The 25,626-nt window shown below is 47.2% G+C and overlaps 8 protein-coding genes and 1 non-coding gene across 9 annotated transcripts; 5 read left to right on the top strand and 4 right to left on the bottom strand.

Moving 5' to 3' along the window:
• Positions 1-3,042: 3,042 nt before the first annotated feature.
• On the top strand, positions 3,043-5,263 carry FOBCDRAFT_295323 (uncharacterized protein). Its single transcript, XM_031185668.3, has 3 exons — positions 3,043-3,818; positions 3,872-4,058; positions 4,109-5,263. The coding sequence occupies exons 1-3, from the start codon at positions 3,109-3,111 to the stop codon at positions 5,009-5,011; spliced, it is 1,800 nt and encodes a 599-aa protein (XP_031036803.2). The 5' UTR covers positions 3,043-3,108; the 3' UTR covers positions 5,012-5,263.
• Positions 5,264-5,787: 524 nt separating this feature from the next.
• Positions 5,788-7,411, top strand: FOBCDRAFT_251549 (cytochrome P450; the record flags this gene model as incomplete). Its single annotated transcript, XM_031185666.3, has 3 exons — positions 5,788-5,981; positions 6,038-6,463; positions 6,514-7,411. 3 exons carry the CDS (start codon positions 5,788-5,790, stop codon positions 7,409-7,411), a joined length of 1,518 nt encoding a protein of 505 aa, XP_031036801.3.
• Positions 7,412-7,446: 35 nt separating this feature from the next.
• FOBCDRAFT_44161 (Cupredoxin) lies at positions 7,447-9,675 on the bottom strand. The gene is made up of 6 exons (XM_031185664.3): positions 9,190-9,675; positions 8,646-9,140; positions 8,367-8,587; positions 7,949-8,301; positions 7,599-7,899; positions 7,447-7,544 (listed from the first exon to the last, which is right to left on the bottom strand). The coding sequence occupies exons 1-6, from the start codon at positions 9,532-9,534 to the stop codon at positions 7,514-7,516; spliced, it is 1,746 nt and encodes a 581-aa protein (XP_031036799.2). The 5' UTR covers positions 9,535-9,675; the 3' UTR covers positions 7,447-7,513.
• Positions 9,676-10,138: 463 nt separating this feature from the next.
• On the top strand, positions 10,139-11,613 carry FOBCDRAFT_226965 (iron transporter). Its single transcript, XM_031185660.3, has 4 exons — positions 10,139-10,289; positions 10,358-10,482; positions 10,535-10,983; positions 11,041-11,613. The coding sequence occupies exons 1-4, from the start codon at positions 10,190-10,192 to the stop codon at positions 11,543-11,545; spliced, it is 1,179 nt and encodes a 392-aa protein (XP_031036795.3). The 5' UTR covers positions 10,139-10,189; the 3' UTR covers positions 11,546-11,613.
• Positions 11,614-11,758: 145 nt separating this feature from the next.
• FOBCDRAFT_t150 lies at positions 11,759-11,848 on the bottom strand. The gene has a single exon. It is a non-coding gene; the product is annotated as a tRNA-Arg (tRNA).
• A 217-nt stretch (positions 11,849-12,065) lies between these two features.
• FOBCDRAFT_321062 (uncharacterized protein) lies at positions 12,066-16,776 on the bottom strand (the record flags this gene model as incomplete). The annotated part of the gene is made up of 9 exons (XM_054705181.2): positions 12,066-12,350; positions 12,420-13,369; positions 13,429-13,598; positions 13,650-13,822; positions 13,893-14,052; positions 14,108-15,071; positions 15,126-15,935; positions 15,988-16,557; positions 16,611-16,776. The coding sequence occupies 9 exons, from the start codon at positions 16,774-16,776 to the stop codon at positions 12,081-12,083; spliced, it is 4,233 nt and encodes a 1,410-aa protein (XP_054561156.2). The 3' UTR covers positions 12,066-12,080.
• Positions 16,777-17,791: 1,015 nt separating this feature from the next.
• On the top strand, positions 17,792-20,122 carry FOBCDRAFT_262373 (uncharacterized protein; the record flags this gene model as incomplete). Its single annotated transcript, XM_054705182.1, has 1 exon — positions 17,792-20,122. The coding sequence occupies one exon, from the start codon at positions 17,792-17,794 to the stop codon at positions 20,120-20,122; it is 2,331 nt and encodes a 776-aa protein (XP_054561157.1).
• A 962-nt stretch (positions 20,123-21,084) lies between these two features.
• Positions 21,085-22,427, top strand: FOBCDRAFT_203557 (uncharacterized protein; the record flags this gene model as incomplete). Its single annotated transcript, XM_059609065.1, has 3 exons — positions 21,085-21,121; positions 21,175-21,718; positions 21,884-22,427. The coding sequence occupies 3 exons, from the start codon at positions 21,085-21,087 to the stop codon at positions 22,425-22,427; spliced, it is 1,125 nt and encodes a 374-aa protein (XP_059465218.1).
• Positions 22,428-22,660: 233 nt separating this feature from the next.
• FOBCDRAFT_241300 (major facilitator superfamily domain-containing protein) lies at positions 22,661-25,435 on the bottom strand (the record flags this gene model as incomplete). Its single annotated transcript, XM_059610347.1, has 9 exons — positions 22,661-22,771; positions 22,818-23,370; positions 23,423-23,764; positions 23,814-24,023; positions 24,074-24,147; positions 24,280-24,359; positions 24,426-24,485; positions 24,540-24,557; positions 25,111-25,435. The coding sequence occupies 9 exons, from the start codon at positions 25,433-25,435 to the stop codon at positions 22,661-22,663; spliced, it is 1,773 nt and encodes a 590-aa protein (XP_059467402.1).
• Between the last annotated feature and the right edge of the window lie 191 nt (positions 25,436-25,626).

Raw genomic sequence — 25,626 nt, forward strand, 5'->3', positions numbered from 1 at the left:
CTGCCAAAACCCTCTTCTGGTCAACCGTCAATTGCTCGCGTCGATCAATCTAAGTTCTATGATAGGTCTCAACTGCAAGTAACTCATCCAGTGTCGACCAATCATTGGAGTGACGAGCAAGTCTACACCTCCACCTGATCCTTTCGTCCACGTCGTGAGCATCCTTCTCTGTAATGACTGACGTGGCGCGTCCTAAGCACTGAGATGAGCAGATAAACTCTTGCAAGTAAAGTATCGTGGCACCAATGAGTCACAGGCAAACGTAAAGCCAAAGTCTGACCAAGAGGATAACTCTCCATCCCGCAAAGCTTGTTTTTCTCTTTTCCTATAAATACAGCATCTCTCCCATCCCTCGCCTCTCCGGTTCCTTATCTGTATTCCTACCTACTTTCTTGTGCTTGTTTCTATCTGCTATCTTACATTCATTCATTTCATTGCATTCCCCTTCCACTCTTTACACAAACTTCAGCGCATCTTCACCACCAGCAGAGTTCCATCATCATCAGACACGGCTCGACACCAGCACATCACATATCATTCACATCATTCACATCATTCACATCATTCACATCACGAGGCAGGAATTTCTTACACCACCGGCAAGCTGGTGAATGCAATGAAAAAAGAAAAGGTTCAAACTGAATCAACAGACACCCCTCTGGTCATAGAAACAGCGAGAATAGACAAAACTGCAAGCACTGATAATAAATCAAAAATTGTGCCGCGGACTTACCAACCTACTGCGACACTGGGGGGTTAGCGCAAGTTGTCCCAGACCGCAGCACTTGCGCCGATACCTTGATGGTTGGCCAACAAGACGGCAGGTAACAGGAGCCAAGCTCTCGAGATCATGAACATGAAGAGAAGAAGAAGAAGAAGATGGGGGCAGAGGGTTCTTATACTCATCTGGGAGCACTCTCGCTCCTACCCGACGCCGGAGCGACTTCAGAGGCATGAAGAGCACAGAGGCAAGTGCAAGATCGAATTTAGAAGGTGAGCAAGTTTTCGAACACTGACATCGACAGGTGACACCATCCACATCGAACGACCGGGTCACCTACTCTCTTCAAGGAGGAAAGAGCCTTTGGCAGCGAAACACGCTTATGCGCAAACACCTCGAACATTGCTCAAAGAGACAGCAGTCAAGTACGTCCGAGGCGCCACCCAGTAAAAGATAATGAGACAAAGACGATTGCTTTGGGGCCAGTGCCTCAATTATCTTTATCACAGAACCAACGCATACAAAGCAGCATCTGAATCCATGAGATCTTCTTCATCAAGTCTCGACGCCGCAGACCTTAGCTCCTGGCCTGTTGGCAAACTTTCCAGGCTGGGCACTGCAGAAAGCACGACACCAAGACTACCTTAGAGATACGTAAGCTCTTGGTAAGATGTGACATCATGCAGGAGCGTGACACTTATTTTCACTGGGAAGGAAGAGACCCCGCAGACGATCACCTACGCCGATACCTCCAATGTCGGAGCTCACAGTGCAGCCCACTGCAATGCGAAGAGGAAGACAAATGAATATGACCGTGAGACGAGCGATTTTCCAAAATCGCAATGAGAATGATCCCGTCTCCCCACCAAGCGCGGGCGCGAGACGGAGATGCGAATGAGGTGGAAGCAAAGCAACACTACTCCTCCAGGAAACAAGCAGTCTTTTGCATGGCAGGTACCCCATGTCAACTTCCCCGATCGAACGATACCCGTAGCTGAGTGACATGAAGTCCTCGGAGCTTTTGACCCGTGCATGAACGTGGGAAAGTACTCATCCAGCCTGCGAAAAATGCCGGAAGACGGACGAAGAAGGAGCCTCAAGAACTTTGCCTGATTTTTGGTACGAGCAAAGTTGGACGCGCCATCGCATCAGAAAAAGGAAGATGCAGAAGGAGGTGAACGCGAAGACGAAATCAGGCACCGAGACATCGGGTTTGACCAGATTTTGTGTGGGACTGAGTGGATTGAAAGCAATTGAAGATGCTTTGATAGTTGTCGTCGTGGGTAGGGAAATGCAAGACATTAATCATATAATACATCCCCTGAGCTACTCACAGTAATTTCATCATACAAAATTTCTGTGAATTGTTGGTATTCTCGCGTCGCTTCTATTTGTTTCGTTGAGCCGACCATGGTGATTGAAGCTATACGTAGGACCCACCTTGGTAGGGCGCCTGGTACTTTCAAGGTTTTCTCTCCAGCATCGCACAGTTCTCCTCCGTACACGTGATCAGTTCCCGAGGGTTCAATACTTTCGAACAATTCGCTAAAATCTCGTAATTCGCGTCCTCCAAACTTCGAAAATTTAGTGTTATAGCTCAGCTGGCCTTCGAAACCTCAATTGGCATGCATCATCCCAATTCTGTTCCCCCACGCACATCAGCCGCAGCGTTCTAGCCCGGCCTGTCTAAGCCCCAACTCCAAAATGGCAACATTACCGCAAACTATCACTGTTCTGTGGCTAGTCCTGCACAGTGATCAATTTATTGGTAGATAGTCTGTGTGAGTGGCGAGGTCTGGACCCAATGCGGAGGAACCGTTCTAGCCGCTTATCACGGCCCGTGGCCAGCTGGACTGCACGTGGCGCGCACTATTGAACCGTTATCATTGGGCACCCTCTTCAGGGTCTCGTCTCAGCTTGGACTAAGCGGCGCCTGTCTCAGCCTTGAGAGAGCGTTTGGGGATTATTAGCGAGGGCTGGTTTCTAGACTGTTGCTGAGGATCAATGTTTCAAGCCGCACAGCTAGCCACGAGGGTTTTGCGTGGTGTTGAGTTGTGATTTGGCTTGGGATGGGGAATGGTCAAGGGAATTCAGCTTGCCACACGGGTATTTTACAGTGTCACAAGCGCCATGCGGAATGCTACGCGGAAGCATCGAGGGGATGTGATCAGTCTTCGGGCTAGTCGCTATGCAATAGTTTCTGCATGCAGGGCTGAAATGGTACCCAGCACTTCGAGATGGAGCCAGACCTACACAGCAATGCTTGGAAGCTATAAAGGCGTGCTGATGTCCTGCAGATTCTCATTCATCATCGCAGCCAACTTCTTCTCTCACTACATCTTATACCTTCTCCTCTTTTAATCTGGAACCACATTCTACTGTTCACAATGTTCATCTACCAAGGAAAGTTCGACTGGCCTGAGTACGCCGACAACGAGACCTTCACAATCATCTTCCCCAATGGTGTTGTTCGCGCCAATGACCCAGTCTACCTCTTCACCCAGTGGACAAAGGACTCCCATCGAGTCCGAAAGTCCAAGTTCTTCCAGACCATCGTTGTCTCAGACGTGAAGCAGCTTTCCAACACCACCGATGTCTCCTTCAATCTCTCTGGCTCTTGGTACAGCTATGCTATCACCACTGAGCAGAACTATGCCAAGATCAAGGTTGATATGTCAAGCCCTGGTGGCCAGAAGGCCATCGCTCTAGACCGCGTGTGGAAGCCTCAGGGCAAGGTTGACCACGATGCTGCCCTTCGTATCTGGGCGGGAAGCATTACTATCCACGACAGTGCTATTGATGAGCAAGCAATCTTCGTCCTCCCTGAGGACTACAAGGATGGCAAGCCTGTGATCTCCTCGTGGCAGTGGACAAAGGACACTGCGGGCAAGGCCAAGACTACTGCTTTCAAGGGGACCCCATTGAAGTTTGTCAGTTCCGATGACAAGATCTCCAAATTCGCATTGAACAATGTCTACGATTTCACCTGCTCTTGGAACCGCAAGACTGAGAAGCTCGGCCTTGAGATCAAGAAGGACGGAAAGCAGACCAGAGTCGGCGAATTGAACCTCGTGGCTAAGATTGAACCAAAAGCCCAGTAAGTAATCCTTAAGCTATGCCCAAGTGCACTGATTATAACCATCGATGTAGCTCATTTGACTCTGACGACTTGGTTCCCCCAACCAAGAAGGAGACTGAGTTTCGTCTCCCTCAGCCTCAGACTACCCTTCCCCGAGTTCTCGACCCTATGCCGTTCCCCAAGACTCTTCTTGAGACCCTTACACAAGGAGCCGCTTTCATTGAACAAGCTGGATACCTCACTGTCCAAGCCCAGAACGTATGTGTCTCGAGTCCTCAATTTGACCCTTCTTTGCTAACCGACCACAGAAATTCGCTGCTCTAGATGCCGACTTCCACAAGCAGACCGTTCTCGTCGAAACCCTCAAGAAGGACAAGAAGAACCTTGAGAGCGAGATTACTTCCCTTACAGGTCAACGCAACAAGGCCAACGCAACCATCAATGAGCTGAAGAACCAGCTCGCTAAGGCTAGCGAGGAGTACCAAAAGAAGGTTAAGCAACTCAACGACAGAATCGAGCATCTCAAGCAAGACGACAGGTTTGACCACAAGGTCATCAACAAGCTGCAGCAAGACCTCAACAAGCTTCTCAACGACATCGCGACACTCAATGATGAGTTGAGCAAGGCTCAGTGTGAGAAGGAGGAGCTTAACGAGATTATCCTTACTCTCCAGGGAGAAATCATTACCCTTGTTGCTCAGGTTCTTGAGCTTGAGAATGCGCTCAAGGTCCAGAAGAAGGAGAACATTCGTCTTCTCCGTGAGAATGGAGAACTCGACCAAAAGCTTCAAGAGTCACTGATCGCCAACAAGGCTCTCCAAAGCCAACTCGCCACCGCTGAGGCTGACCACGAACGCACCAAGATGGAGCGTGACGATGCACTCACCACCATCACGAACACCAAGAAAGAGCTCGATGAGACCAAGGCACTGCTCGAGACCAAGCTCGCTGTGCTCAAAGAGACCTCAGAGAAGCTCACGAAGCACAAAGAGGAGCTCGCCACGGCGCAAAAGCAGGTGCGAGACAGAGATCGCGAGGCCAAGACTTTTGAAACTCGCATTAAGAATTGGGAGAGTAAATTTCAGAGCAGGAACGACGGATGGAGCAAGCTGGTGGATGAGTATCAGGAGAAGTGCTATGCTGGAAAGACCAGTGAGGCAGAATTGGAAGAGCTCGCTAACCGTGTTGAGGATTTCCGAGTGCTCGTCTGAAGCCAGGAGCCGGAGCCGACAGTCAAGTTACCAGTTCAACCTATTCCGAGGAATGATCCCTTGTTGGCGCCGGCATGGGCTTTGAGACGGTTCTATGGGTCTTTGATCACCGTTCTGACATTTGGATGGTTACGATGGGGAAGAGGTTAAGGTGTAATGGGTTCTAAATAGGGTTATCAGTTTGGGCACAATTCTTTCTTATTTCTTAGCTTTGTATTGACATTTCGACTTTTGACTATACAGTCTCCTCATGATCCTGCATATTATCTTCCGTCGCATCATTGGTCTGAGAGAAATGAACCCAGGTAGTTTCTCATATTGGCTGGCTCGCCATTCAGTGAGATTTAAGTGCGTGTTCAATCTCCACAACTTGAACTTACACCAATAAGATTCAGCCTTTGGTCAGCTATGAGATGGGACCTGCATAGTCAAAGCAGGGCCCAAAGGAATCGGGATTCCGTGTCTAGAGGAGTCAAGAAAACTTGGGACTGTTATGCTAAGTTACAAAAGTATTTAGGTAAACTTAGTATATTTAGTGGGGTCTTAGTCCATCTGATTTTGGCATCCTGATTTTACGTTAGAGTTTATTACCCCGTTGAGGCCTGTCTCGGTCTTTGTCTCAAAATAACAAGCTAAGCACCAAGCGCTGACATGGCGCGCTATAGAGGAATAAATAAGGCGTCCAGCCACCTCCCCGCAACGGACTCAACCTGAACGGCAATGTTTGTCTTGCTACATCCTTATCTTTTTCCTCTACCTGTAGCCCCATTACCATGATGTTTTGGGATAATGTTTCTGTGCCGAATACGTGGGTCATTGTGACTTTAACTGGACTGTTGTTTCTATTGAGTCGCTATGTATCGCCCTCCCTCGAATCCCTCGAGCCGCCGCTGCTTAAACCTCGAGTTCCGCTGGTGGGACACATCATCTCGATGTTCAGCGAGGGCGGCGGATTCTATGTTCGGCTCTTGTAATTCTCCAGCCTCCAATGAACACGCAACGGCATACAATTCTGACCGGTCACAGTAAAGAACGCAGAATGCCCATCTGCACCCTCCCCATGCTAAACGGCAAAGTCTACATCATCAACTCCCCAGATCTCATCCAATCAGCCCTGAAAAACAACGATATTTCGTTCGATCCATTTCTTGTCGAGTTCTCCAAAGCGATGTGGGGTCTGAGCCAGAATGCAGGGGATCTAATTTCTGATAAGGAATATTTGAAGACGGGGCTGTCGATTATTCAGTCTACTCTTATGGGTGAACCACTGCACAGGTTGAACCTTAGCGCTTTGACAAGGCTCATGACGTATCTTAATCCTATTCGACCTGGAGAAGAACTAGATGCACCTGATGTATTTATTTGGCTCCGGGATATCTTGACGGATGCAACGGCGACAGCTCTTTTCGGGGCGAAGAATCCGTTGACGGTAGATAAAGCGCATCTCATGTGGTGAGTTTTCTTGGAGCCTTATTATTGTTTTGGTCATTAATCGTCGACAGGACATTTGATAAACAATCCATGTTTGTGGCGTTGGGTGTCCCAAGCTTCATTACCAAAAAGGCGATCAATGCGAGAAGAGAGATCAACAACCTGCTTCTGACCTACTATGAATCTGGAAGCGAGCTTGAAGACGGTGTCTCTGACATTATACGCGATAGAGTTAAGTTTCTCCGTAGCACTGGCTTTACGGATGACGACCTAGCTCACATGGAAACGCTGCTGCCTTGGGTTGGAGTTACCAACACTGCGCCAACTTTATTCTGGCTTTTCGTCCACGTCTTGACAAACCCACATTACTTATCTCGTGTGCGAACTGAGATTGAGGAGATTATAATTATCACAAATGGGCCCGACGGGAAGACAGCGACATTTGACGTTAGAAAGCTAGAGAAATGCTGTCCTTTCCTCCACGCCTGCTATCAAGAATCCCTTCGTCACTATCTTCATTCCATCGGCAACAGGAGAGTCATGGAAGACACCAAGGTCCAAGACACACAGGGCCGAAGTTATCTGCTCAAAAAGGGATTCAACATCCAGTGGGCGCCATCAGTGACTCACTTCATCGACGAGATCTGGGGTCCGGACGCGAATACCTTCAAACCTGAGCGCTTCTTAGACGTATCGGTGCAAGATGAGAAGAAGAGAAGAGGCTCACAGTTGTCATTCGGAGGTGGAAAGCATCTATGTCCTGGCCGCAAGTTTGCGTTTACGGAGATACTGGGATTCGTTGGTGTCGTTGCGCTCAGCTTCGAGGCCGAGGGGCTGAGTTTGCCAAAGTCAAGGGATCCTGGGGTTGGAGTTGGGCCGAGAATGCCAGATTGGGGAGGATTTGATCCTGGATTTAGGTTAAGGAGGAGAGAGGGTTGGGAGGATGTCACTTGGGTATCCCAAGAGTAAACGGTTTCAGGATGCAGCAATTTTCCAGATGGAAATATCGTTAAATAGCTCTCAAAAATATTATTCCAGAATATTTTCTCTATAACACATAAACATTTTTCTTTACTTGGCCGCAATAGGAGCGGATCCATACCTATACAGAATCATCAGTATTGTTACCAAATGTTTTGAGAAGGGGACAGCTTACAGAGTAATCGAGGCAAGGCCAAGAACGCCTGCCACACAGCTAAACACCATGGCCACGTAACCTTTCGTAGTGAAACCAGATGGCAGAGGAGGCACCATCAAGTTCTGCCCCGTCAAATCCAGATAGTCCTCGGTGTTACCAGCTGCATTACCAACAGTCGAAATCCCCTGATCCGCACAAATCTTCTTATGTTCCTCTGGAATCGTCAAAGTCTTCTGCATTTGAAGTGGTGACGAAATCATCGTTGCGATCAGACCAGTATCCATGTGCCATTCAATATGACAGTGGAAGAGCCAGACACCTATCACAGTTAGATCTTGCTTATTACAGGTCGCTTTGCGTTGACGTACCTGGATTAGTAGCTGGGAATCGAATGACGAAATTTCCCTGTGGATACACGAGGAATGTATCTCTTCGCATTGGCACGGATGGGTAAGTAATGTTAGTCCACGATGCATTGTAGTGGCCTGCGTTTTCTTCACTGCGGTGCACGACTTGGAATGTTTGGCCGTGGAGATGGAAAGGATGTCTTCCAGAGTCATCGTTGTTGAGAACTATTTCCACAATCTCGCCGTGTTTGAGGACGAAGGAGTTTGTGTCGGTTCCATAAACGGTTGGGTTGGTTGCATTTTCGCCTGCGGATAGGACGGTATATAAAGTTGGAACCTTGGGTGAAACGTAGGAGATGTCGTTGAAGAAGGCACTAAAAGACGTCAGTATGAATGTACTAATCTTTGTCAGAGGACAAAGATATGGAGGGCTGCTTACTAGTTCGCGCCGTCACCAAGGTTATTCATCGTGAGATCCAAGGTAATGGTGTGATCGGCCTTTTCTAACAACTTCTCCCCGTCTGTGGGAACAAGCTTGAAGTCATCATAAGGCTCAAATTCATTCAAGACAGCAGCTGGGGGAAGCTTCTTGTCGGAATCGTACTCAAGCCAGCCTGTGACATTCCAGTTTAGACCATCAGGAATAGAGTCGAACAAACTCTACCAATACAGATGATCAGCTTGTGTAATCATACAGCGTCCAGAAGGGTCAACTTACCGTATCCATACTAGCCATCATAGGGTAATTCGCCCCAGTCTCATTCTTCATCGTAACCAACACAGCGTACCGTTGAGCACTAGCAATGTAAATCATATCCGTCTCAGCAGGCTTTGTCCAGACGCCATCAACCTCAACGATCTTCATAGTATGCCCTTCAATCCAGAAGTACTGAGATGCAAAAGCACCCACGTTCACCAAACGAAGAAGATAGGTTTTTCCAGGCTCGACGGGAAGAGTCATGTTCTGTGTGTCATTCATGAGTGCTGAATTTGGAACGGGCTCTGCGCCGGTGGGGTTCTTGTAGGAGACGAATTGTTTCATGAGATCTGGCATTTCGTCGTGATACCAATCTGACAGTGTGATGACGCGCTCTTCGTCGTATTCACCCGCATATGGATTCTTGGGATCTTGAATGATGAGTGCTTGGCGTAGACCATCTGGGTACTGAGCTCTTGTGTGAGAGTGATACCAATAGGTTCCGACTTGGTCGGCCTGTCAAGAATCAGACCTGCTCCTTTCACAGCTTATGGACCAGACTCACCGTGAAGTTGTACGTGATGGAAGCGCCAGTGGGGATGTTGCATTGTGTCACCATAGCAGGTCCATCCATGAAATTTGTTCCATTTTGGTACATTCCATGCCAATGAATGGTACTTGACTGGTTCCCCAATTGATTCGTCACTTTTGCGACGATTCTGTCGCCTTTTGTGATGTTGATGACTGGGAGAGGCCATTGGTTGTTGATGCCGATTACAGGACGCGCTTGTAATCCATCGGGGTTTGCAGTCGTCCATGTGATGTTCCAGTCGAAATGCACATCCTTTGCACTAACCGTTGGTCCGGCAAAGAGGATGGCCAGCGATGAGACGATGAGTGATAGAAACATCGCGACTGCTACTTGAGTTCTAATTCATCAGTCTTGTTTCTGTATACGCTCGTGGAGCTGATGAAGAAAGATGAACTAGATTAATTGGTGACAGGCTCAAGTTGCATTTGCCCATCCAAAGCCATGCAGGGAACAGATCAGATAAAGACTGCGGCAATTCCTCACCAAGCCACATGGTACCGGAAACCTAGCTCTAGTTGCAATTGAGTAAGTAACCTTACTTTTGGCACCAAACTCTGGATAACCGGCACGCCCAAGATACGAGGATCAGCCCATTAGAGTCAACAATTCCACAGTCTAGATTGATAACTATCGGATAATCGGGAGCGCGATTAATTTATCTTATCGATCTTGTCAAATCAGATGGCATCAGACGCACCAGATCTCGGAAAGTCGGCACTGGCAAGTGAAGCGCCAGTGAAGAATAGAAGTGATTAGCGCAGTGTCAGAAGTTATCTTATCCATCTTTTTTACAGGCAGATGACTTGACTCGGAAAAGTCGGCACTGAGGCTGGGATCTTTGGCGGCGCTAATGGCGTCGTAGTGTGGGAGGGATAAAGTCAATTCGGATGATCCACTGTCTTGTGAAAGCGACTTGGGCGCGCATCAATATATTGTTTCGTTCCATTGCATATCCCCTCATACCCAAGATCTCATGAGTTTCTCGTCCGTACTCTTCAAACTTGTACCTGATTGCCTGGTCTGTGGCCAACGAGCTAGTATCATCATGACAGTCAACGTCTTTGCTGTTCCCAGTATGTAACCACTTGGCCAAGGGTCTCATGCAGTCAAGGCTCGAAATGTCTAACAATTATCCAAATAGTCTTTTTCATCTGTTTCCGAGAATGTCTCGAAACAAGCATCATCGTCTCCGTCCTTCTAGCATTCTTGAAGCAGAGTGTCGGCGGCGAGGACGATAAAGAAACCTACAAACGCCTTCTCAAACAGGTGCTTTCCCCCTCCTCAACTTCATCCTCCTTTCAATCTAACAAAGAATCAGGTATGGATTGGTGTAGGTCTCGGCCTCGCCATCTGTATCTGCATCGGCGCCGGTATGATCGGAGCATTCTACTCCCTCGGCAAAGATGTCTTCAGCAAAACAGAAGACATCTGGGAAGGAAGCTTCAGTCTTATTGCGGCGATTATTATCTCTATTATGGGCGCTGCTCTTTTGAGAGTTAATAAACTTCAGGAGAAGTGGAGGGTTAAGTTGATGCAGGCTCTGGATAAGAAAGATGCGATTGCTACTTCTGGTCTCATGAGCCGTTTCAAGCTTTGGTCGGAGAAGCATGTCATGTTTATTCTGCCTTTCATCACCGTTCTGAGGGAGGGTCTTGAGGCTGTTGTGTATATCGGAGGTGTCAGTTTGGGGCTTCCAGCTTCTTCGTTTCCTTTGGCTGTTATTTGTGGCCTTGCAGCTGGTTGCGTCGTTGGTTACATCATTTACAGGTACGTTAACTCTTCCACACTTCATGAGAGGGCCTAGCGGCTGACTATCTTAACCAGAGGAGGAAACACAACATCTCTCCAAATCTTCCTCATCATCTCCACTGGTTTCTTGTATCTCGTCGCCGCCGGACTCTTCAGCAAAGCCGTCTGGGCCTTCGAAATTCACGCCTGGAACAACATCATCGGAGGTGATGCAGCAGAAGTTGGCTCTGGCCCTGGTTCTTACGACATCCACAAGAGTGTCTGGCACGTCAACTGCTGCAACGCTGAGCTCAACGGTGGTGGTGGCTGGGGTATTTTCAATGCCATTCTTGGTTGGCAGAACTCTGCGACAATCGGATCTGTTGTCTCTTACAACGTTTATTGGCTGGTCGTGATTATCTGCTTCTGCTCCATGACTTACATGGAGCGATACGGTAACCTTGGTGTGTTTACACCACTGACGACATGCTTTGGACTGCGCAAGAAGACTGTCCCCGAGAAGCCGAGCAGCATTGAGAATGAGCTTATGCCTTCTAATGGAGACAACAAGGCTGCTACGCCAGTTGTAAGCAGCATTTAGACAACAATTATTATATAATATTAGTAAATAAGTATTTATAAGAAAAAAGAATATGAGTTGAATAAACACAGCTCCAAGCTTCTCATTCTTAAACAGATCTTTATGGGAACATTGGAGAAAGGCAAAAAAGCTCGCGTAGTGGCTTAAGCTATTCTCCAACGACCCACCTCAAGTGCAAAAGTTTGCAAAAGGAAAGATCCGAAGACCTCGAGTCGACCACGCCAGGAGTCGAACCTGGAATCTCTAGAGAGTTCAGAAGATGGAGACCGAAATCTAGCGCCTTAGCCATTAGGCCACGCGGCCGGTGTCTTTTTAAATACGCAGTTACAAAGAGATACTAAGAAATAGAAACAAAAGGTTTATTATTCTTAGTATTTTTTTATATAAGGATTTCTTTAATTAAGAAATCTCTAATTAATATATTTAATATTTTTATGTTTTATTATACTTTAGTTATATATACTTAATAACTATATATATATAATTTAATGATAATTAATTAATATTAAGAGCCCTAATATAATTTTAAATATACTTAGATCCTACCTGGTATAACCTGAATTTCTACCTGTGTTATACGTGTTCCACTGGCCACACCCTTATAATTAAGCGAGCATGAGACTTGATATGTTGTACACTGCATTAATGGCGCTCTCTTGCCTTCAACTTGCCGGATAATACCCTCATCTTGACCAGCGGCCTGGACAAGTTCAAAGACACCAGTCGGCAATGCAGGATCAATAGTCCACTTCAAGCCACCACTGAAGGTTCCCGGTTGCTGGAAGCGTGGCATATTGCGAGTATCCTGATTGTGTTAGCTCAGGCCTGTCTTTTCTTCTCGACGATTGAATGAGTGTTTAAATACTATACGTACCGTGTCCGTATCATATATAGTCCATTTCTGTTTCTGGTATTTAAAATCAGACGGTCCGATGGGATACATTGTCATGGTCCAAGTTGCGCACAGCATCTTATCTGGATAGTACTCGTGACCCTTGTTGGCGTCCGCATCTTGGGCCACCGCGAGCCCAGAATCAATCTGAAGGGTTTCACGGTTCACCCAGCGGCCCAACTTGGCACCTCCCTGTGATATACCAACAACGGCACTGACAACTTTACCAGGTTTTGTCACGACGCCGTTACTGTCTTTGGTGTCTGGCTCATCCTGGTCTGGTTTCGTGAGCACATCGATAACCCACAGTATGTGAGGAAGCACCGCCTGTCGCTTTTGTGGCTGATCAATGGACGGCAGCTCGCGGTAAACAACCTGCGTATTGTCATCCGACGTACCCAAGTACCAAAGTTTACGTGTGGTGCCGACTGGCCTACTTGAGTCGTCTGTATTCTGGGTGAAGGCAGCGGTATAGATGAAGCTCTTACCATCTGGGCCAGTTTCCAAGCTCCAAACAGTGTTCATCGAAAAGTCAATCTTTTCAACCACAATGGGTACCTTGTTGTCGGTGTCAAGCTTTATGTATTGCTGCTGCGCTTCTGTAACCTTCAGTAGATGCTCTTGTTGATTGTCATCTAGGTACGGTTTGACAGATACCAGTGGGCCACGGATGCCAAGCCCAACTAGTGATGGATTGTTCTCAGCGGCAGGCACCACTCCAAAGTACTCCGGTGCTTGCTTATCGCCTCGCATACGGAGGCCAGCTTGTTCTGCCTGTTCGTCGAGGAACTTCTGAGTCGGGTCGCGATGGTCCTGGTTCGAGAACCATATGATAAAGATGATGATACCAATAATGGCAAAGACGATAGACACTGGACCTCCCCATGTGGCGCACAGAGACACAGCAGAGTAGGACGCTAGTGTCGCCATGACTGGAGGTAATTAGCATACTTGTGTTCCACGCAGTAATGAATATGAGATGGTAACCCACTGCCTGACTCGGCCGCAGCCCCTGCCACGGTGATCCAGCCTGCCACTACCGCAAGGATCTGGATGACAGAAGACGTAATCATTATGATGTCCATTGTGATGAGTAGCTCTTCCTTCTGATCACCAAGGTCGATGGCTGCCATAACGATAGAAGCCGCGGCCATAGCGAGACTAATTGGAGTAATTAGCTTATGGTCAATATTGCAAGTCTCGCCAACATACCCAGCGACAGTTCCGATTATCTCGCCCATGTTGCGGCCCATCATGCGTTCTACTTTGCTGAACTCTGCAGGTTCATTTGCAGCCATGATCTCCTTGAACCAAACCTCACGCTCTTGCATAGCCAGTGTCTGCTTTGATGTTCGGGTGAAGAATTTGGCCCAACTTCCTTGGATCTGAGCGCGCAGTAACACTTAGCTATCGGACTTATGTGTAAAGCAGCAAGTCAACTGTGGAGAGACTTACCCTTTCTGCGGCATCAGGGATTGCATCAACGACACTCTCGAATCCAAGTATGCATTTCAAGCTAGGAAGAAATCCGGATATATCGCTATAGAGAGCGCGAAAGCGAATCAAGCCTTGTGCAATCTTGACGATAAGCATAGCGCTGAGGCCGGCCATCGATCTGTACGAGTTTAGCTGTTGCATAACATTTTCCGATGTGCCGGATAGGCACTTACAGCCCCCACGACCACTTTTGTGATTCTGACAGTTGATCCCACTGGCCCGGAATAAGGGGCATCAAGATGAAAATAGCGGCCGTTGCCGCCTGGAAGACTGTAAGAAGCTTTCCACCAAAGGCCAAATTCTTGAACCATTGGGCTTCCTTGACTGTGTTCTCCCACAAAGACATTGTCTGTTGCCAGGAACTAGCTGCTGAACCAAGACGAGACAGATCAGCTAAGGGAAGCCAGAATCTAGCACGAAGCTCCCTGTCCTTGTATAGCTCATTCGCAGCTTCAAGGGCTTCTATGTGCTTCTCATCTGGCGAAGCTTTAAAGTGTTGGATATACTGGTCCAGACACTGAGCAATCAAATTGTCGATTTCCTGAGAGTTGCCGCTCGCGTCTATGAGCGTGGGAATAATCGCTGCCATCTGGAAAAGGCGCATATCGTCGTTATACGCTTCCATGAAGTTTCGCCCCCCTGGTGCCGTATTAACCTGGTTGTTCTCCAGCAACCCAAATAATGCATTGAGCTGCTTCTGCATCATGCTCAGCATATTTGTGTTCACACCCGAGGTATATTGGCTGTACCAATTTGGCAGCGCACTATTCTGCACGTAGTATAGTAACTGCAGCGCCCAGTAAAGTGACCGCTCCTTCGCCCATGCGACCAGGCCGTCGATGTCCTTCTGCGTTGCCGCGAGTTGAGCTTCGTAATTGGGATTGCTTGGGTCTTTTAAGTCAGCACTCTTGGCAGCAATGTTCGACTTCATCTTAGCCGCAAAGGCGTTCATTTTGTCCGAATAATCAGTGCTATTTTGATCTCGCAGGAAATCGTTAATAATCGAGAATTTCTGTCTGTAGTGGGCACGGTAGAGTTTAGCGGAGTGCCTTTTGTAAACTGGATCATCCGTGGGAATGCTTCTCAGCTGGGCGTCAGCTCGTCTCCCATTGCAGTACTGTCCCTTTTCTGTTCTGCCTGCCAGCATTGTTAACAACTTGATCCTATTGACAGTTATGGTCAGTTACTTACTGGATGCCAGCATTGAAACGATATATGGCACCTGCAACTTTTGGTAGAATGTCTTATTCTCTCCCGTGCCAGATGCACCGTCATCATTTGCAACGGCCAAGACGTCTGCTGGGAGAGACGGCGTCGTGGACTGCACGAACGTTGTGCGCAGATCCGGGTCCATGAAATATATGATGAGATCATGAAAGTCGCGCATTGCCAGCTCAGCAACTGAGTCACGCCAGCCTGAAGAGCTGGTGCTGTCTGGAACCATGGGATTCAAGGTCAAGAGCTGATATACTTGCAAGGGAGGACCGTCCCCATCTAAATCTGTAACCGTCGACTTCTTGAGAGTTTGCCCAAGAGTTACCACCTCAGCATCATCCACGCAGGTGTCTTTTGAAGCTTTTCCATTGGCTGTTATGGTTTCTCCCATTCTCGAAGGAGTTGAGATAGGCTCAGACACCTCTTCTGCGCCAGGGTTGACGTTCTCGAGGGGAATGTCTTTTGATGCAGCAGATAGCATAGTGACGAGAGACACATCATCATCTAGCTTTACAGTTCCAGACACGGCGTAAATGTTCCCATTTGCGTCCCTGTAAGCTCCATCAAATGAATCGCCCCATGGGGAAAATTGAACTTGCCAGAGGGTGGGGAAGACAGACTTGACAGTCTTGTTGGCTCTATTTGAGGGGGGTGCAGGAGGAGGTTCGACAACTAGGGTGACCATCGTGGGCCCGGAGCTGCCATCAGTTGACATGATGGATGTGTATTGACTTCCGTAGGTCATGGGTGATGCAGCAAGGTCGAATGATGTCGACGGACTTGCGGCTGCTGCTTGTTAGTATGGATGGGGTGTTAGGATAAAGAAATGAACACCTACAATTGTCAATGAAGGTATTCTCTGCAGCCCAGCGTGGTTGCAGCTCATCGCCAATATTCTTGGTGTTGTACCCAAAAGTCAACCCCGCTGTTTCCCAGGTTGCACTCTTCCAGTTGGAGCTGGTGGTATCCCATTTCAAAGCTCTATTGCCGGTACTAAAGTATGCTCCAGCGTCCATAGAAATATTCACATCGAACCAGACCTTGACTGGATCAAGTTGGATATTGAATGACCTGTCGCCAATGCCAAGGACACCACTTGCCTGTGTACCAAGGAGGTTGATAAAAGCACCTACATCGGTCTTCTCTTCTCCAGCTGCGGCTTGGATACGTGCCTGGAAAGAGTAGCTATTGGTGGCCACTGAGAAGTTCGTTTCATCAGGGTTGATCTTGTGTCCATTAAAACACATACCGGCATCGCTCGAGCCATGTTTACCAATAATCAGAGTTTGGCCGTTGAGCTTCTTCAACTCGGGACTATCTTGGCCGACCGTTGGATCGGTAAAACGTATTGAAAAGGCCCGAGGGAGGCCCTGCGCTTCACGGTTCCCCTTGTGATAGGTCTTTGCATCTGCATTTTCATCAGTTGCAGCTCAAAGGAATATTGATGTACGTGATCTATACCTTCTGGAATCGAATTAAGGAACTGGACGTGCCTATACAGAGCATTTCTGGCAGCGCGGCTTTTATTCGCAGCAATCTTTGCGACATGGTGCAGGGTAGGGTAAGTGACAGAGGACTTATGCCCTGGCAAGTGAGGAAGCGTCAAAGTCGCAAGAGGAGAAGCCATCGTTGTAGTTGTCTCGTGTATTGTGTAGCTGCTCTGTAAGCTATTAATAATCTCGGGAGGCTCACCAGATGTTTTTAAACTCGTGGCGGTATAGCATTGTGAGTTTAGAAAATGAACCTGCGACGTGATAATCTCATTGAAAGCAACTCCAGCTCGAAGTGAGACACTGTCACTTCCTTCCAGCTTGCCGGATGCGGTCGAGAGCAATTTCTCTATGCCTCAGTTAGTCCATCACATTCCACATCATTACGTGGCTGAACTATATGGCCTGATATGAATGTGCATCTGAACACATCTACGAACGATCAGTGGGCCGATTCTGTTTTCAAGAGGGTGGCTTACTTCGTAATAAAGTTCTTAACTTTTGGCAGCTGAAAACCTCATGGTCTAGACTGATTGCTTGAGCCTTCGTTAACATTCCGGTTCGACTCGGGGGAATGAACGATAACTAATTGTTACACTAGTTCTACGTCTGCCAAGTGGAATTCACGTTAACACGGTTGATGTTCCAAGTTCTATTCTTTTCCAAGGACCCGCTGAACCTAGGATGGTACGGTACAATGATCCATCATTGGCTTTAACCCTCACAGGAAACCCCAGCACGGTTCGTACCCCAAATTCTTTACTCACGATCACCGAATCTTTGGCCCGTTTAACAACCTTTAGCGTAGACGCCTCCCGTGACTAGTAGCAGGGGTGAGTGCCAAGGCCAAGAAGGTACCAAGTGCGCTTCCATTACTTTTGCGAGACTTTTAATACCTAGTAGCTGTTAACTTCGTTGATTCGAGACAAGTATCGCTGCGGTTATTATCTATAGATAGTGGCGCATACCTCAAGGAGAGTCAACATACCGTTTATCTTGATTATTCCGTGCCAGGACTTCTATAGCGGCAGAAAAGCCTAGAGAAGCACAGGTGGTCTTACTCGGTCTTACCTTGAACTATTCATCTCATCTATAGTCACCAGGTTGACACAACATCATTTACCTTTCCTAAGATTCTAACAACCAGTCGTCATGTCTTTCCAAGATTTTCGCGGCTTTGATCAAATCGAGCAGCAGCTGAAGGACGAAAGGCTGATTGCTGTCCCGCGACCTGCACCAACCACCATAAACTTCAACAACGGTTCCGGAACCGAATATAATAATACACTGATTAAAACTGAGCCACTCACGCCTCAGGAGAAAATCTACAATATATTCAAAACGACCCAGCACGGTGCCATCGCATATAATACCCATCCTGCCGTCCAATTAGTTGTTGAGTGGATGAAGCGGAACCTCACGGAGCCTCGATGGCTAGATGCCAACCTCAACACCGTCATATTCAGCAACATGGCCAATACACCTACCGCGTTCACCGTGGGTGGCATTGACCAAGACCGGCTAAAAGGTGGTGGAGTAGCCCTCCTCATCAAATCAATCTACAATAGCTGTCGACAGTACGATGATAACATTCAACTTGAAAGGTGCAATAACACCATTGCGGACCTAAATGCCTACATCTGGAATAACAAAGTTAGCTTCTTGATCACCTGGTACCGACACAACTACGGAATGTGGCCCGCCGACAACACACTTTATGTGAACGCGTACAAGGCCGCGCTCTGTTCGAAAGCATACAAATCGCTGAAACAAATGCAAGCCGGTACCGGTACCTGGTTGGATGCAAATCTCGAAATGTTTCACCATTTTGTCAAGCTAGCTGCCTGTGGAGCGACTGATGACCAGATCAATGCTGTATATCATGAGCTGACCACGTCAATTCCGGTTTTAGATGGAAGCACGTTTGGAGAGATTTATACTAATCACTGGAGGACCTATGAAGGCTGGGTGAGTGAGGGTTATCTTGATTTTGGGGATATAGGCGCTACGAATCTGGACAAATGGCACACGTACCCAAACATATCCAGAAGGCAACCTGAGCATTCATATCTCGCAGAGAACGTCATACTGCACTACAGTTATTGGAAATCTGTACCTTCATCCTCTTGCTTCTCTGCCTCAACTCAAGTGCTAATGGCGTCGGGAGAAACCAAGGCCATTAGCGACATCAAACCTGGCGATCGTATTCTTTCTCGCCGGTTGGGGGCTGGGAGAGCGGGAAGAGACCGTACCGTGGCATTTGTAAGCAAACCGGAGCGTGCCGGAAGACCACTTTATGAACTTCAATCTTTCCCAGGTATCCAATTTACTGAAACTCATCCCCTGCTTGCGGCTACCACCAGCGAAAGGACTTTTGATTCATTGCCAAAGCTACTATTTGTCAGCCCAAATTTAGCAGCCTCCTTAAACCCAACCTGGCAGTCATTTGAGACTACTGCTATCGACTCCAGGGTATTGATCGCGCACGATGCGTCGAAAGGCCAAGATCAAGAACTTCTTTATGATCTCATATTCGAGCCATTAGGACCAGAAGCCGAGTCGGATTCGTTTGGAACGGCTCCTATCTATACTTTAAAGGCTTCAAATGGACAGCGACTGGATGTTCTCTCCGAGGCACCCTTGATCGAATGGTTCACTCTTGAAATGATATTCGTGGGTAATGTCGTTAAGGCAGTTCTTGGAAGTGACTCGAGTGTTGAAAAGTTGATTGGCGATATCAACCAAAATAGAGGCTCTTTGCAAAATCTTCTGCGACGACTCTCCGGCACTGATATTTCGCGCAATTCCGTCAATGCAATCACAGATGTGACTCTTCAGTCACTGCTGCTTCTCAACGGCGACGAGAATAATAGCCAAGATATATCAGACTTTATCGAGAGGCTTATTATGCGCCTCGGAAGAACAATCGGAAACCAAATCTCTATGGGGTGGCTCAATCCGCCCCAGCTACCAGTATCCGAGGCACATCTTGTCGATGTCGTTTTTTTGCAGGTCCTTCGTCGACTGAGCGACTTTGGGGGTGACAAAGGCCTTATGGCAAATGACTGGACGGCAAGCATTGACATAGAGAATTGTCAAATGCCACGATTGCGACTCCAAGGCCATCGTCAAGGCCATAACACAATAGTATTACATGAAGGCATTCTCCTGCCACTGCTTCAACACGACCAGGCAGCGCAGCATAAAGATGCAAACTATTCTATCCACATTGAACTTAAAGACTACACAGGTGAGAATACTTTGGTGGGCGGTGGAGTCCTCCGCTATAATTCGCAGATTCTGTTTAGCATGGGTGACCTTGCAGCTGAAGGGTCGGGCAACCATGCAGTGCTGGAGGTTGAGCTACGTAAGGTGCATCGTGAAAGCTTTGAGAAGAGGAATAATTGGGGTTTAAAGGACCAAATGAATTATGCAGCAACTTTGGGCTATGCTTTTGGACTTGAGCTTGAGCAGCTTCTATAGGATAGTTAAGAAATTAAGTAAATTATAACTTACATAAAATAGCTAAAAGCAGAGTTGTATATTTACTAAGAATATATGTAAGTATTACTATAGGAATTTCAATATATTCTAGGAAGGTCTTAATTATTTCCTAATTAATAGGGATTTTATAGACTTAATAGAAAACATTAAAGACCTTAAAGAGTAAGTTATATTACTTTTCGTAGAAATAAATTAAAAGAATATAAATATGTAAAACTTAGCTTATTAGCTATTAAGGAGACCTTTTTATATCAATAAGCCTAATATATATTACTTAATTATTAAAAAGTATAATATGAATAAAGAAAAACACGGTTTGGCCGTGACATCCCCCATGGGAAATAATCATAATATTATGCCGCAGTAGCGAGTGCGCAGCATATCAGTGAATCACTGCTGCATCACAAAAGGCTACCGTAATAGGATTGAATTATTTCAGAACCCAAAGCATGATGAAACTGTGCTCCATCTCCTTATGAACTCCCTGCCATGTCCCTTTACTCTCATTACCTGGGAGTTGCAGAGTATTACCTTAAAAAGGGAGAGCCTCTTTCATCACTGTTGACTCTATCTAGTCTTCCACCTTTCACCTTCACATCACGGCGACTGAGCTACTCTCTGCTTAATATACAACATTATCACAGCAGGGGTTCTGCACATCACTGAACCAATCTCTAAAACTCATCCCTCTCACTTGAGCAACCCTTCCTCCAACACAATCACCATTTCATCTTCCATCATCCTCCAAGATGATGGAGGATCTGACCCCATAGACTCCAAAAGTTTCTTTGTCGGAGGGCGTCACGATCGATGACTTGACCATCACCTTCAGGCCCACAATCCGCGTCCCTGACAACAAAAACACCAGCGGACTCCCACCGGATGAGGGCATCTTTCCACTATTCAAGATCGAAGACTATGCTAGAAAGCTTCCCCTATCGATGGCACAGAAAGGCGGCATGTTTATCCCCATGTATCGTGAGCACACCTGGCCTCTTCTCATTGACCAATACTTACATTTCATGTAACAGAACGCGAGGCTTTATGGATCGACTTTGAGAGTAGAAAGAACTACGCCATCAGAATCCACGTCGGTAACGTCAACATCGTCTCGGGTGAGCCCAGAGTCCCAACCTTTGCGACCGAACTTCCTCGTCGACAGCTCTTGAAGCAAGAGAAGAGTATCCAGGATTACATTGTTGTTCCCGACCAGAAGTGGATAGACGGTGTCGCTACTGAGCCCGGCCAAGTTCGTCAGTTTGTAGCCATGCCTATTGCAACCAACTGTTCCGTCGAGGCCCAAATGAACGGTGAAGAGTCCACCGCCGGCATTCAGTTTGACATCACGCGCCTTGATCCTCTCCTCTCTGGTCCCAAAGGACAACATCAACATAATGGTCAAAGATCTCAACGGCGAAACATCCAACTACTTTCTTTCGCGTTTCAGCAGAGTCGAAACACTAAAGTTGCTCGTCAAAGCAAAGGCTGGAGTCGATGTTGCCTATCAAAGCTTGGTATCCTCATCGCAAAAGCTTCAAAGTATGGACTACACGCCTCATCAATGCCAGGCTCCCAGTAAGCTAACTATCTCGCAGACAAGCTGAGGCTGTGCGACTAGAATCTTAAGAACGTATGTTTGGATCGTCGCCATACCAGATCAAGTAGTCTTTTAAATACTAACCAGAATTGTGAACTTTAGGGAGCACTTCTTCATCTTTTTGTTCGTCTTCGTGGTGGTAGTTCAATGACTGAAGAGCCAGAGATGAACATCGCTTCTGGCGGTCTCATCCGTCAAAACATCGTGGAACAACCCAAGGGCGAATACAAAAAGACGTCCACAGTCACATTCAATGTGCAGATCCTCAACAGTACAAGCTTCAAGCGAGTTACGGGCCAGGACCCCCCAAAAAGCCCCATCTCAGCCGCTACTTACGCCAAAGCTGGTCATCCATTCTTTTCGCTCGACGAAGGACCAGCTACTATCTCTGGCAACTTCTCTGATTTACAATCGCTGGCTCAGCTCAAAGGGCGGCATGAGCGTAACGTTGGTGGCATTCCCATTCATGATGTTGAAACTAAAGAGATCCTCCGCGCGTGGGTTTGCAAGGCCTGCAAGGCCAAGAACACTGCTGTAATGCGGTCCTGCAAGTCGTGCAAGGGGCGCCGTCCTCCGTTGAAGAAGCGCAACAAGATCGGAATTCTGAATCCTGAAGGATCCAAGGCTCCTTTCCGACTCTCTTGGGAGATTGCTGAAGAACTCGAGAAGAAGCTTACACTGTTTTAAGAACGATGTATCATAAATACAATGGTGTAAATGATGGAAACTTGAGGGGCGGATTGTGAGATGGCAGTTACGTTGCTACCTCCATTTTTAGAAATGAATACAAAAGACCAAGGTAGTAGCCCAGGTGGGTAGGAGGCAAAATGGCGTTGTATTCATGGTGTCTTAGCTAAATTGACTCGCTTCCTAGACTATTTCAAATCTCTTTCGAGACAACCACTTTCTTCTGTGAAGTCTCAAACTGCCTTATTCTGATCCATTGTGGAATAGTTTACTTCCGTCACTACCAAAGACGAGGCATTTGTATGCTCACCAGCAGGATACTTTTCTGCGGTGTAACGATCAAGCTAGACATTTTCAGACCATGCATCATAGTAATGGGGACAAACTTACCCAACGAACAACAAATAGCCAGCCAACCATTGCAGCACTAACACATAGCATACCGATGTACCCATTCCGCCAGTAAGGTGCATGATCAGCAGGGAACATGACTATGCCCCAGAATGTCCACAGTAGTCCATCACTTGCAGCCATTGAGGCTAGAGTCACACTTCGAGCGGCATCATCTGCTGTCCGGGCCAAAATGTTGCTTGACCAGCCATAAAGCAGAGGATTGATGCCGTATGCTGAAGCTGAGAGGTACAAGGCTGTGAGATTTCCTGCAACTGACATTCCAGGGATTAGCAACACAATGCTGCAGATTATTTGGATCGAGCAGAGCAAGAAACCAAGTGACATTCTTCGGTTGTACCGATCCATGAAGAATGAGACGGAAAGCTCAGCAACAATGCCGACTGCGTGGGTAGGAATCGGGAGGGTGTTGACTTCGGACTGTGTGAAGCCGTCAATGTCCTTGCGAAACTTGAGATAGAGAAGCATGAGTCCCTGTACAACATAAGACTGGAGCGCCGACCCAAGAACTGAAAAGACGCAGCAGACATAACTGTCCACCTCCATTAGTACCGAAGCTAGATAAAAGAGTGAAGTTTACTCACAGCAACGGATGTCCCATCACCCTTTTTACAAGACGCCACGCCTGTATATCATGGCCGTCTTCCTTCTTAGGCGGTAGTCGATCAAGCGCAAGTTGTCGTTCCTTATCACTCAGATAGGAGGCATCTGTGTACTCAGGTACATCCGGAAAGAAGAAGAAGCCAAAGATAGCAACAGGCAAAGTGATGATGCCGTCTATCAAAAACACCCACTGCCAACCCTCGAGTCCGGCATGACCTTCCATTGACTCATGGATAGCAGCCATCATAGCTCCCGCGAACATTTTTCCGACTTGGCCAGCCACAGTGAACATGGCGGTGCGTTTGGCGATTTCGTTGGATTTGCTGTCAGATCGTCAGCTTTGCTAGTGGAATGGGGAGGTGTGAGACTTACTACCAAGAGCCCATAATGTATATAGATCCCGCATAAGTACTTGCTTCAGCGAGACCCATCAGGAAGCGAACGGCACAGAGTTGAGCATATGTCTTGCAGGCTGCGCTGGCCATGGTGAGGCCTGCCCACACGACGACCATGGAAGACATCCATATTCGAGGGCGGATCTTGTGGATGATTATACTGCTGGGTATCTGACCGACCAGCATGCTTAACAATATGTCAGTTGGTCCTGGTTAGGGGTTTGGGCGAGTTCATACCCTGCTGAGGCCATAGAGAGAAGGACATTGTACTGGTTGCCACTCAGCTCGAGGGCTTCTTTGAGGCCTGCTACCTAATACACCGTCAGCCAAAACACCCTCTTGCGTGCTCTTTTATCTTACTCACATATGCATTGGCAAAGGCCTGTCTGTCTGTGACTTCGGCGTCAGAAGAGCGTCATCGATGCTACAATGATGAGACTTACCAAGATGATTGAAAAAGAAGCTAAAGCAACAGAAAGTCTTGTTCCGTTAGTTTCAGGCCCGAGGACAAGTGAGAAGTAACCTACAAGAATAAAGAAATCTGCTCAGTTTTAGTTGTTGTTTTCGTCGAAAGGTTGGAGTAACATACCGAGTTTTCGTATCAACCTCTTCTCCTCTTTACTCGTATCACGCCAGAGATAGTCAAGCACTGGAAGCACACATAAGTCAAAGAAAACCACCCGTCAAAGTGAGCGAAACTTACTTCTTTCCTCGAATCGACCTCGTTTCGGCGTGTCAAGGATAGTTTGAAAAAAGTACAAAATGTGTAGCGGGAGTTGATGTGAAGTTAATAATGCCACTGGTTCTATTGGACCAATTCTTTTTTTTGGTGGAGGATCCATCAAGGTTCACAACCGATCAGCCATTAACTGTGTTTAGACAATGCCAAGATCCAGTCTAGAGATGCTTATCTGATAAGATCCATAGGCTTCAAAAATGAATAAGACATATTATTACCATCTAACATGACTTAACCATATAGTGGGAATCTGAAATCTCGGTTAAGTTGTAGCAGTACACCTCACCCGAATAAAAAGGGAACGCGTGAACAGCCAACAACGCGCCAGAACCTCCTATCAACGACCTAAAAATACAGCCTTGAAAACACCATAAATCCATCACGAGAAACATCTAACTCCTCCTAATCCTCCCCCTAAACTTCCTCCCACCCCCGCGTCCTCCCCTCGTAAAACATGCAAAACACCTCGAATCATAATAAACAACCTCTCCACCCCTCGGCATCTCCACAATCTCATTATCCGGATAAAGCGTACAACTTCCCTGCTCCGTCGGCGAAGCCGGTTCTTCAAAGCTAATAAGCTCACAGTTGAAAAGATCAAGCTCTTTACACTTTTGCGCGCAATCCTCAAGGTATAGACTCTCCAAAACCTGACTATCTCCCTCCTTGGGTGCGCCGCGTACGTTGCAGTTTATATCTTCGGCTGGTTCTGAGATGAGCGTGTAGGCGGGGCATGATGATGTTGTAGTGGGTGCTTCGGTGATGGTGGTGGTGGTGGGTCTTGGTGTTGGCTTGCAGTTGTTTGCGGTGACGCCTGCTGCGAGGGTCGCGACGACGGCGATGGACTTTGTTGAAGGCATCTTGACAATTCCCCAGAAAATAAAGAAGATTGAGAAACAAAAGAAACGGGGATAAATCAGGGGAGATTCAGATTTAAGAACGTTAATGCCCTGAGCTAGAGTCAATAGTCTGGAGCTAAGACGACGCCACTGTCGATAGTTTCATGGCGGTTAATTAAACTATAGCATGGATCTGCATCTGAGATCTACTG

Source organism: Fusarium oxysporum, chromosome VI (assembly GCF_013085055.1).
Source record: "Fusarium oxysporum Fo47 chromosome VI, complete sequence".
In the NCBI taxonomy this organism is placed as follows: Eukaryota; Fungi; Ascomycota; class Sordariomycetes; order Hypocreales; family Nectriaceae; genus Fusarium; species Fusarium oxysporum.

Excerpts from the sequence above, each read along its gene's own strand:
- FOBCDRAFT_226965 (XM_031185660.3), top strand. The coding sequence starts at position 10,190 with ATGAGTTTCTCGTCCGTACTCTTCAAACTTGTACCTGATTGCCTGGTC. Across the intron at positions 10,483-10,534 it reads ACAAACGCCTTCTCAAACAG|GTATGGATTGGTGTAGGTCT; the intron begins GTGCTTTCCCCC and ends ACAAAGAATCAG. Across the intron at positions 10,984-11,040 it reads GTTGGTTACATCATTTACAG|AGGAGGAAACACAACATCTC; the intron begins GTACGTTAACTC and ends TATCTTAACCAG.
- FOBCDRAFT_44161 (XM_031185664.3), bottom strand. The coding sequence starts at position 9,534 with ATGTTTCTATCACTCATCGTCTCATCGCTGGCCATCCTCTTTGCCGGA. Across the intron at positions 8,302-8,366 it reads CTTGGTGACGGCGCGAACTA|TGCCTTCTTCAACGACATCT; the intron begins GTAAGCAGCCCT and ends GACGTCTTTTAG. Across the intron at positions 7,900-7,948 it reads ATTCCCAGCTACTAATCCAG|GTGTCTGGCTCTTCCACTGT; the intron begins GTACGTCAACGC and ends TAACTGTGATAG.
- FOBCDRAFT_295323 (XM_031185668.3), top strand. The coding sequence starts at position 3,109 with ATGTTCATCTACCAAGGAAAGTTCGACTGGCCTGAGTACGCCGACAAC. Across the intron at positions 3,819-3,871 it reads AAGATTGAACCAAAAGCCCA|CTCATTTGACTCTGACGACT; the intron begins GTAAGTAATCCT and ends CCATCGATGTAG. Across the intron at positions 4,059-4,108 it reads TCACTGTCCAAGCCCAGAAC|AAATTCGCTGCTCTAGATGC; the intron begins GTATGTGTCTCG and ends AACCGACCACAG.